Raw genomic sequence first — 10937 nt, forward strand, 5'->3', positions numbered from 1 at the left:
AAAATTGCCCGAGATGACGCAAAATCCCGCGAGAGCGTTCCCCTCTGTCGACGTCACCGCGCACACCGACGCGATGACGTCAGAACACCCCCCCCCCCACCCCCTTCCCCAGCGCTCGTTGAGGACAAAGAGGGGGGGGGGTTGGCGAGAAAGGCGCGGTGACGTCACGACGCACGGAGGCCGCCGCGGCGCGCGCGAAGCTTTGCCTGGCGAAGCCGCTCCGAGGGCATAAACGGCGCGGTGGGTCCAGCGTCGGGCCAAGTCCCGCGGGCTGCGGGGGGAGAAGGAGCGGCGAGAGCTCGGGGAGCCGAGCCGCCCCCTCCCCGCCTCCCGCGGCGTCCTCGCGGCGGCCTCGCGCCCACGGGAACCACGCGCAGCGAGGAGGGCGAGGCCTGGGCGATGGGTGGCGAGCGCGGGGTCTGTGGGCGTCACGGCCTCGGTCTGGGGCTCTCCCGCGGCCCTAGTGCAGGGTCCATGAGGCTGCGTCTCACGCTAAAGGGGTCTCGGTGCCCATCGCTCAGAGCGTCCTTTGGTCTCGGTGTCTCGGTGTCTCGGGACCGGCCTCCTCTGTGCCTCGTGGGTCCGGGTCGTGAGTCGAGGGTTTGGGTCTCGGGGTGCCGCTCTCACGGCCTGGGTCCTCCTCCTCTTGAGTTCTCAGAGGCCGGTCCACCACGTCTCCCTGCCCGGTCCACCACGTCTCCCTGCCCGGGGTCTCTGATCCAGGGGGGGGGGGGGCTCTATTGGCGCCGCGATGCTCCATGGCAAGCTGCAAGGTGGGTGACCCGGCTGACCCCATGGTCTCTTCTTCTTCTGTGTCCCCTGGCGCCGTAGGTCGTCGTCAGGATGAGGCAGAAGAGGAAGGCGAGCGCCATGCTCCCGGGTGAGTGGGGAAGCAGAGCGAGAGAGTGGCGGTCTCATTCATTCGTGGCCAAACGTTGCAGGGCAGAACCCTCCCCAAAACTAGTCTTGAGACTCATTGATGTGTTTTTTTGGTCTGGATACGCACCGTGGACATCGGCAAACTGCATGTTCACCGCTGGAGCGTGTTGATGACCAAGCCGTAACCATACGAGATACGTGGGGATGGATGGGGACTCGGAAGTGCACCTAGCCTGGTACAAGCCATGGCTTGTAGTTGTGGACTAACTAAATACGCACCAGGTTTCCCCTAGGTCGGCTGAACCTAAAATGAGTACCTGTTGCGGTGTGTGAACATGAGCTGTGGGGAGACGAAGGCGGTCGGGCATGGCACACGCCACCCCCCCCCCACTCGTGTGCTGGTGTTCACTTTAATAGGTGCTCGCTAATCCCCCTCGACCAAACAATCTGTAAAGGCTGTACGGGTGATCTTTGTATTGTTGTCTGACTGTGTGTGTCTGTCTGTGTGTGTGTGTGTCTGTGTGTGTGTGTGTCTCAGGAGGGGACAGCAGAGAAGGGAGCTCGGGACAAGCGGTAATTTCACTTTTCTCACTTGGGTACAAACTGGTACTAAATATCTCACGTGTCCACGTGGACTCACTCTCCTCAGTCATATATGAATGTGGAATGTTCACTGTTGGCTTATGGGTGTAAATAACTCCCCTACTCGTTGTTGGAGCAGGAAGCAACGGCAGTGAACCACTTGGTTTGACCACATATCAGCTGCGAGTGAAGAATATCGGTCGGTGTGACCTTCGGGAGACGAACATTTCTCTCTCTCTAGCAGGGCTGGTTGGCAAAGTGGCGCCGTTCGAGTGCGGGAGAGGTCACGTGAAAGAGATGTCAGAAGCCGTTCCGTAACGGCTCTTTCTGCGAGATGTTAACTACCTCGCCTGGTATACAGGAGGTCGTGGGTTCGATCACAACCCTGACAGCCCGTATATATGTAGTTTACATTCTCTCCCTGTGGTCGCGTGGATTTTTCATCGGGGTTTTGGTTTTTTCTCCGGGTTCTGGTTTTTTCCTCTGCGTTTAGAAACACGCATTTTAGAGTATTTGGCTGCTATACATTTCCACGTGATAAGCCACTTCGTTGAGCTAACATTTGTGGCGAGGTCGCTTCATGAAAAGAGCTGCATAGCTCAGTGGGCCTTAGCTGGTAAAATATAAATAGTTTCGTTTTAACACGAGGTGATTATGCGCTGCACTGCAAACATGTTTGTGTGATGATGTACGTAGCTAACCATGCTAATCGGAGGTTTGGGTGTGATTGTGTTTGTGCATGTACAAGCATGTGGCGCACGCTGACAACAGTGAGCTCTGGACTAAGCGGTGGCTCCCTGTGCCCCACAGGATGGCGCGGTGAACGTGGTGATCTGTGACAAGTGCTGGGAGGGTGCGGGCGATGTGGTGGTCGGGGCCGAGGGGAAGTGCTTCTGTCTCAAGTGCGGGGAGACTAAAGGTGAGCGACTCGGGTAGAGAGAGAGCCGGAGACTCAGAGAGTGCACGAGATTTGGAGAGCGGGAGACTTGGGAGAGAGAGCGAGAGACTGAGAGAGAGCATAGACCAGGGGTGCAAACGCATTATTCCGTTACAGCGCTCGGTAGCGAAGTATCGGAGAGAAAAGGTGATCACATGTTTACGTGTTTGATTTCTGTGAATACTAGACTTGTTAAGCGTCATCGCCCCACAGCAAGTTTCACGTCACAATTCGTGATCGCCGCTTGATCCCGTATTGTTTCCCATTTACTCTGTCTTGTTTGTGTCGATGTGTTAACCCCATTAGCCTAAATGTAACGCGAGCTTATCGTTTGAATAATTTGTGATTCATTGATGGTTTGCGTATGCAGTAAAAGGCATGCATCACAAGCTTTAAGCGTCTTCATTAACCGATGAATCGAAGCTTCCTTGCACGCCTAGTTAACACGTCTAGTTAACACGTCTAGTTGTTAACGCGCCTCGTGTGGTCCACAGCCCAGTCGCCCTCAAAGAGGTTCATGTCCATCAAGGAGGAGGCGGCACAGTTTGCCTACCATGGGAACCACAACATGGCCTTGGCTAACGCCTCGCTCTCGCTGCCCGGAGGTGAGCGACGGGGAAGATATAACCACCGTCTCCTCCGCTTGTCCGTGAACGTTTGAGCCACAGGTTGATTCGTGAATGTATTTTTGCTAGGGGTGCACTGAATTGCCCTGATTACTAATTCGGTCGATTATCCAATACCTAATTAGCTATTTATATTTGAAGCCATATATTTGTTAAATGTATTTTTCAACAAACTATGAAGTCTCTCTGTGTTTGGCTCGGTCTGTCTACCTGTGTCTATCCGTCCCCCTTTGTGTGTCTGTTTCTCTCCATTTCTTCTCTTGTCCCTCTTTCTGTCTCCCTTTGTGTCTCTATCTGTCCCCCCATGCCTCTGTCTGTGTCTGCCTCCTCCTGTCTGCCCTCTCCCTCCCCCTCTCCATGTCTTTATTCTTCTGTCTCCTGCCGGTGCGGTCGTGAACGCAGCAGTGGTGGCCGGACCCTCGTCGGCCGCGGTGAGCTGGGCCGACAACCTCCCGTTCGTCCCGCTGGCCGAGGCGTCGAACCCCCGCCAGTCCCCGGCGCAGCCCGAGGCCGAGGAGGCCGCCGCGCCGCCGGGGGTGTGCGCGTCGGTGCACAGCCTCCTGCACATCTCGCAGGGGAAGCCACAGAAGAAGTGAGCGGTGGCCGTGGGGGGAGGTGTTGGGGGTGGGTTGTTGGTGGGGGGGGGGTACAGGGCTCATATGAGTCACAATTGGGGCTCTACATCTTCTTCTTTCAAATGACATCATAAAACGCAGTAGCGATTAGCATGGTTGTCTATGTACACTGCAAAAGACGTTCTACATACATACAGAAGGCCTCATTTACTGATGAAACTCAGAAAGCCCAAAACAGTCCAGAGTCTGCCTGTGCAGATTACTTCCACTGGAAATCTTTGGTTAATAGGCCAGCTCACCGTGATTATCGACCAGGGGCATGCAGTGTGAACCGTAGGTTGGCGGGAGGGGCTGGGCAGGGGGTGGCGGTCGCATGCACTGGAGTGGAGAATCACTGGTGTAGAGGGCCCAGATTGCTGATTGGTTACGCTGCTATACTGCTCGTGCGAGTAGAAATGCCCGTTTGTTAGTTTACAAACGGTGAGAGGCGAGTGTCCGTGTGTGGCGTGATTTTGCAGGTACGACGTGACGTGGGCGGAAATCAACAGGCGGTCGGTGTCGCCGGAGCGCCTCTCCCCGTACTGCGTCAACTCGTACCTGCGCAACAGCAAAACGGCGCTGGCCGTGGTGCGCGCCGAGCTGCAGGACAAAGGCCTCCCCATAAACTCGCGCTCCGGCGTGGTCACCACGCTCACCAAGCTCTGCGAGGGTACGGGGACACGTGGCCGCGTGGCCGCGTGGCCACAAGGCTCGCGTGGCAGCTCGGCCGTCCGTTACGCCGCTTTCGCCACGGCCCAGCGGCAGCCGTGATAGCCGCTTCGAACCTGGAGGCTGCCTTGATTATAATATATATCTTTTGTTTATTATGAATTGAAAACTAATTTCTTTAGAAGTCGTGGTTGTGTTTAGTTTGTTGTCCTTCCACTGCACTTCCGATTAGCACGGGTGGCCTCATACGATGCGAAAGAATTTGAACATACATACTGCGGTGTGTAATAACCCTAATAGGCACCGTCTGTGAACGTTAAAGATCCCGTGACGTCATTCGCAAGAGCAGGCCAATGTGTACCGGCATCATGGTCCAAGTTCGCCAAGTTAGAAAAAATACACGGAAAGTGTTGTTACTCAATTGGAATTATACTTGGCAAATCAATCACCCCCTCCTGCAACAACTTGGCAGGAGCCTCCTGAAAAAGAGTCATGAGAATCGTGATTTCCTGCGTAAGGAAGCATTAGAATAAATAAAATCATTCATCGAGTTCTCTCCCATGGCTTGGCCTGTGGGGAGCTCGGATACCCTCTGTGTGGTCCGCACTTGGCACGGCCGTCCGACCACCCTGCGGGTGATCACTGCGACTGTCTCGGAGAGCGCTGGTTCCCTCGCCGCGTTTGCGATGCTTTGCTGGAGCCCCGTGCCCTGCTGCTGCAGCCGCTGCCACTACTGCCGCTTTTACCGGTCGTAGGGGAGGTGAAGGACCTGGTGGAGGACATGCAGTTCCTGATTGCGCAGTACGTCCCGCGCAAGCTCATCGTGTCCACACATGCGCAGGACCTGCACGGAGACGGCACCGTCGTGCGGTTATCGCAGCTGCAGAGCACCGTGTAAGAGCACCACCTGCCTGTTTGCCCATGGGAATATTAGCCTCGCCGCTGGTGATTGGACAGCACGCTCAGCTGTCATGTGCTCTGATGGACGGGACCGCCCTGTCCGAGGAAAACCGCACCACCGATTAACACGGTTGTCTACGTACGGTGCGAAAGAACTTGAACATACTTCGTTGAGTTATCATTTGTGGCAAGGTTGCTTCTGAAATTAAACTAATAGCTCAGTGGGCCTTACCTGGTAACATAAAAATAGTCGAGTTTTAGGGAATTTATTTTAGTGATTTCATTACCTTTTCTATTCTTTGCACTCCTATCGTTTTTTTGTATTTATTGTTGTAACTTTCTGACCCACCCCTACTGGTGGACATCTCTGAAAAAGTGTTTCACAGCTCATCGGGTTTTTCCAGGATAAATAAATATTCTGTTCATATATACATACAAAGCAATCCCCCCCCCCCCCCCTCTGTGTGGTTGAAAAGCAACCACATCTTTCGAAACTCGAGGTCACCGTGGCAATCGTTCTAACAGATATCGGTTGAAAATGTTTTATTGTATCGCAAAGTGACTTAGTGTCCCACTCCCCGTGCGTGTTTGCCTTTGCGAGTTGTCGTCGCTTGAAATGCGGCGACGTGTGGCTCGGTCTGGCTCGGTCTGGCCGCGCTCGTTTAACCTGTCACGTGTGCACCCCTCCCCTGCCTGCCGCCGCAAACGCAGCACCATGCTGGACGAGTACAGCTACATCATCCAGCAGCGCGGCTCCCGCTTCAACCAGGTGACTCACGGCCTCGGGCCCGGCATGTTCAAGGCCTTCATCAAGCTCCTCAAGACGCTGGCCGAGGAGGAGATCGAGCACCTGAGCAGCAACTGAGAGCGATTGAGAGTGACGTTGCCCCACACAGCCTGGTGCCTCACCCTCCCCCCGCACTTCCCCCCACGCACCCCTTCATGCACCCCCTCCCACGCGTCACGGCCCCCAGCCACTTCGCTGTGAATCCTCGCCGTGTCGGAGTAACGCGTGGGCCAGTAGTGATAGCCGGAGTGAAGTCGGGATGTCGTCTCCCTGCTCACACAAGCGTTAGGGGCGCTCGTGGCTTGAAATTCCACATCGCCCTGATCAGAGCCAGCTTTTCAAGATGACCACGGTCCTTCATTGATACCCATGTTTACAGAGTGGTACTTATTAAAGTACCCCCCTTTAATAAAGTGCTACTTTGTTTACAAGCTGAATAGGGCTGATGATTTGAATCTAACCCCCCCCCCCCCACCTTAACCAGGATTTGAACTTGCAAATCCTGGTTGTGGGGGGGATTGAGAGTCAATGGCTGTAAGCCACCCGACCGCATGAACTAATTCTACAGAAAGGTTCTGTCATCGACGACGGAATTGCTTGCGCGTAGGCCTCGTCGGTTGGAGGCCGCAGGTTGGCGAGCGAGGTGCCGTCACTTTCTCATTTCCCGGTTATGTTTTCGGCTCCGTTGGAGGCCCCCACCAACTCCACATGCGAGGCCGGGCGCTGCTGTTCCCTGTCGCCGCGCGGGCTAGCCCCCCTCCCGCCCGCCCCCCTCCCGCCCCCCTCCCGCCCCCCTCCCGCCCCCCTCCCGCCTCCCTCCCTCCCCCCTCCCCCCTCCAAGCGCTCGCGGTGCTCTACACAGGTCCCTGTGCCAGATATACAACCACGCACATGGCTTCCTCTCGTGTTTTATTTCGTTTATGTGGATTTACGTTTTCCTAAATGCGTTTTAATGAAGTTTTCGTAAAGCTAATCATGCAGTCAGGTTTTTTGGGAAAAAAAAAAGAAGTCCGACCCGTGGCACCGTGTTTTCAGTTGTGTCGCCGGTGCCGTCGCGCCGCTGTGCGTGCGCTTTGTGTGACGGAGGAGCACGCAGTCGGTCGTGGTGCGTGCAATGCCGGGGGACCTCTGTCGTAAGCGATCGTTCGCGTGAATTTTATTTGTAACCAGGTTCCTTCGCATGTTGAGACGGGAGTCTCTTTTTTTACAAAGGAGGCCTGGGATGCAAAGTACTTTATACAGTTTCAGTGTGGAACAACGGTAGCAAACGTTGAATAATTCGACGTGTTTGAGCTCAATACGATGAGCGTTCGCAAGCTCGTAAAACCGCCTCTTGGTGCTGTGAATTGACGCCACTTTCTCCAGCCAATAGGACGCCAATAAGTTATCGCTCATTGCATTTGGGTTGGTGCACAAATTCCACCGTCAACTGGTCTTCATCGACAAGTGACTGTCCTGTTCACTCACAAGTAGCACAGTCTACCAATCTATTCCATAGCGCCATCGTCATCCACTCGATCCGCCTGTTCCACAGTCGGCCCGGCCCATTCTCAAGCTGCGCGCCGGGTGGACCAACTCTCGTCGCTCGCGCCACCGTGGACGCTGCTGGCCAGACTGCCGCTGCTGCCGCCACTGCCGAAGGCCGCGGATGCGGTGCGGCATTCTTTTGGAGAACGGCGGCAGCGGCGTATGAGGAGTGCCGCAGCACGCTCCCGTGCTCTGCTGCTGCTGCTGCTGAGTGTGAAATAAGCGCCTGGAGCTTTTGTGTCGTCGCTGTGTTTTGTTAGCTTTGAATAAAATCCCGAAATCCGTCGTGACTCGAGCCTCGCGTGTGTGGTCCTCCGCGCGCCGTTGGCGGGCGCCAGCGCCGTCCACGAGATGAGCAAACGACTGTCTTGCCATTCGAGAATTTCAGTAAAAAAAATGTCGTAAAGCAATATTTTATGAATCGTTCAAATGCACAGTAACACTCAAGAAGGGCACCACACAACACAGGTTCAACGTCATTTGTGTCGTTCATGTGAATATAACATACACGTGGAAATAGTGAGCATACGTGTCGGTGTTCTGATGGTAAGGAGAGTACTCTTATTGTTCCCATTGGGGCCATCGCGCCTGTTAGACCAGTGTTTCCCAGCCGTATTCATTTAAGTCGTAAGCTGCTTTAAGAGTCTACTCTTGCGAGTCTCATCAGCAACCGGTTAAGTGCTGCTGGCGTGACATTAGTTCACAGGCAAGAGGCCTCTGCTAGCTGTGCGGGATCTGTTCAATGCAGGACAGCAAACATCGCCCAACATGCACGGTCTGGCCGTGCCTTGTCAATGCAGACACTTGTCCCCCTCCTGCTTGCGTGGTTTGACGCTCAAGAGGACGGCCGCCGTGGAGATGGACCTTCGAGATCGGCCCGTGTGCAGGAAGGGCGAGACGGGGTTAAGGCCTCGCAGGGCCGTTAGGGATGATGGCAACGACTTGTGTGTGTGTGTGGGGGTGGGAGAGGCCTTCATCAAGCAGTGGATAGATCATGGCTGATTATAGTAGACATGCGCACGCGATTCGATGCGTCTATAGTGAGCGTCACCGATTCGCATGGTTGGTTACGTACGGTTTGAAAGAAGTTCAACATCTGTGCGACTTTGTACTCGTTACACGCCTCTTAACCCCATGCGGGGTGCGGGGATTGCGACAATGCGGGCAGCAGAGGGCAGTACAGCGTCGTACGTTGCTGGGTTGTACTTTAAATGTCTCAAGTCTCAGGCAACCTTGGCCGATCGGCGTTCGTGGAGTATGGGCAACTGAGGCGCACGGGGTGGGCAGGTCTTGATGCGGCAGTGGGTCGCGAACGTCTGTACGCGTGAGCCGTGTCCAGGCGCTGCATATCACCGTGCAAAGGGGCGCCACAGTGGCGAGATGTTCACTCCCTCGACCGGTATGCATGGAAGTCGTGGGTTCGATCCCAACCCTGACGCCTGCTGTCTATTTTGAGTTTGCGTGTTTTCTCTCCCCGTGGTCGCGTGGATTTGTCTCCACATTTCTTTCCCTCCTTTTTCTATTTCCCTGATTTCCCCAGCCCGTGTTGACTCTTCCCTTCCCCTCGCAGATCACATTTCCGCCGCTCCCCATGCTTGCCGGTTTCATTTGATCAACATTAGCAAAACCCGATCGCTTATATCCACCTCTGCTGCAAAGCATCGAATCCATTCCCTCATCCACACTCGTCCGGACGACTGCAACTCTCTTACGCTCGGTTGGCCCATTCACTCTTTTGCCCCCAACCCCTTCAACAAATCAAACACGACTCTGCTCGGCTCATATTCACCCTTCCCCACAGTTCCCAGATCCCGACCCTCGTGCACCTGCACTGGCCCCCTGTCTCCTACCGTCGCATGTTCAAATTTGTCACGCTCCTCTTCAAATACCTGCATGGTCCTGCCCCACCATATCTTGCCACGCTAAGTTATTTCTACGTGTCGCCTTCTCGCCCCTCTACGTGCACAGCCCTCGTCGTCTTTCTCTGCTCTTCTCCCCTTCGCTCAAGCCACGCTTTCGTTATTCTTTCCTTCTTACCTCCCTTCGCTGGGGCCACATTAAACAATCGCCTTCGCTTGCTAGTTCCCGCTCCGCACTCAAAACTCACTGATATTCCAGAGCTCACCCCACAACCCCGAATCTCCACCGCGTATCCACCACCGTTACTTTTTTTTCCATATTCTCACATGGCTCTCACTCATTCCCCATTCATTCAATCCATCATTTACTGTCATCAATTTCGCTTTCACCGATATAACGCATCCCAGATCCCTCCCCCCCAATTGCTTCCTCTCATCTGTTTCATTTAAAGCATTTGGCTGCAATACATTTTGACATGATAAGCCATTTCGTCGAGCTGTCATTTGTGGCCAGATCGCTTTAAAAAATAGCTACATAGCTCAATGGGCCTTACCTGGTAACATTTTTAAAAATAGTTGTAATCGTGTAATAAATACTGTAATTGCTGCCGGGGGCATCTTTCCCAATATGGCGCGCGCTGCTTGACCCGCTCCGCGCCACGAGGGAGCGCCACACGCAGCTGGGGCGCGTCTCGGGGCGCTGGGACTTTCTCGCTGCCGGGACTCCGAATTGTTCTTGCTCCTGATCGATTCCTACGCCCCCGTGTCCTCGCCACAGCGGCTATTCACAGCTCTCTCGCTCTCTCTCTTACACGCGGCGAGGTGTCACGGGGAGTAGAGGCCGGCAGGGCAAGGCTGGCTCGTGTGCAGGGCAAGGGTTGGGGCAGTTTCCTCGGGTAATAGTAGGAACAGGGGTTGTGCAGCAGTTTGGGGCAATGATAGGAGTCGGGCTTGGGCAGTCGTGCGCAGAGGGGTCAGCTACGATTAGGGACTGAGTTGTGCTCAGGGGCATGGCTAGGGCAAGAGCAAGGTTATAGGGGCAAGGCTATGGACCGATGAAGGGCACGGAGGTAGGGGCAGAGGATAAGGGAATGGGGACCGCATCGCTCTGCGTTTTTCCTGCCCCGCAGCCACAGCGGCCCGGTTAGAATCCAGTCTCACGCCCCCGGATCTCGCCCTCCTCCCTCCCTCCCCTCCGCCGCCGCCGCCGTTGTTGTGATTCTTCTTCTCTCTGTGGCGCTGATGGGCGCCGCTCGGCCGTGACCGCTGCCGTGGGTACTTGTAACGAGAGGGTCCCCTCCACCCCCCCCCTTCCACAATCCTCTCCCGCGAAGGTGTCCTGAGTCTGGCTGCCCCTCCACTCCGCTCCTTATCTCTGCGATGTTGCTTCGCGGCGAGCGGCGGGCCGTGACTGTCTGAGACGAGCGGGGAGCTTCCGAACCTCCTTATCTCTCTATCGGAGGAAGAACGATTTAGAGAGAAAGTATCCAAGGCGCTGCTGCTGCTTTGTATCGTTTCTGTCGCACGGGGCGCGTCCCGTAATCCGGGCCGGGATCT

At 55.2% G+C, this 10937-nt stretch overlaps 1 protein-coding gene across 1 annotated transcript; it reads left to right on the forward strand.

Annotated features, from left to right (window-relative positions):
* The first annotated feature begins 246 nt into the window (after positions 1-246).
* On the forward strand, positions 247-7811 carry LOC144721481 (transcription factor AP-2 gamma-like). The gene is made up of 10 exons (XM_078599120.1): positions 247-417; positions 832-880; positions 1418-1452; positions 2272-2380; positions 2893-3003; positions 3427-3616; positions 4118-4308; positions 5063-5201; positions 5919-6107; positions 7529-7811. The coding sequence occupies exons 1-9, from the start codon at positions 400-402 to the stop codon at positions 6070-6072; spliced, it is 996 nt and encodes a 331-aa protein (XP_078455246.1). The 5' UTR covers positions 247-399; the 3' UTR covers positions 6073-6107; positions 7529-7811.
* The last annotated feature ends 3126 nt before the right edge of the window (positions 7812-10937 follow it).

Source organism: Lampetra planeri, chromosome 12 (assembly GCF_965212315.1).
Source record: "Lampetra planeri chromosome 12, kcLamPlan1.2.h2, whole genome shotgun sequence".
Lineage (NCBI taxonomy): Eukaryota > Metazoa > Chordata > Hyperoartia > Petromyzontiformes > Petromyzontidae > Lampetra > Lampetra planeri.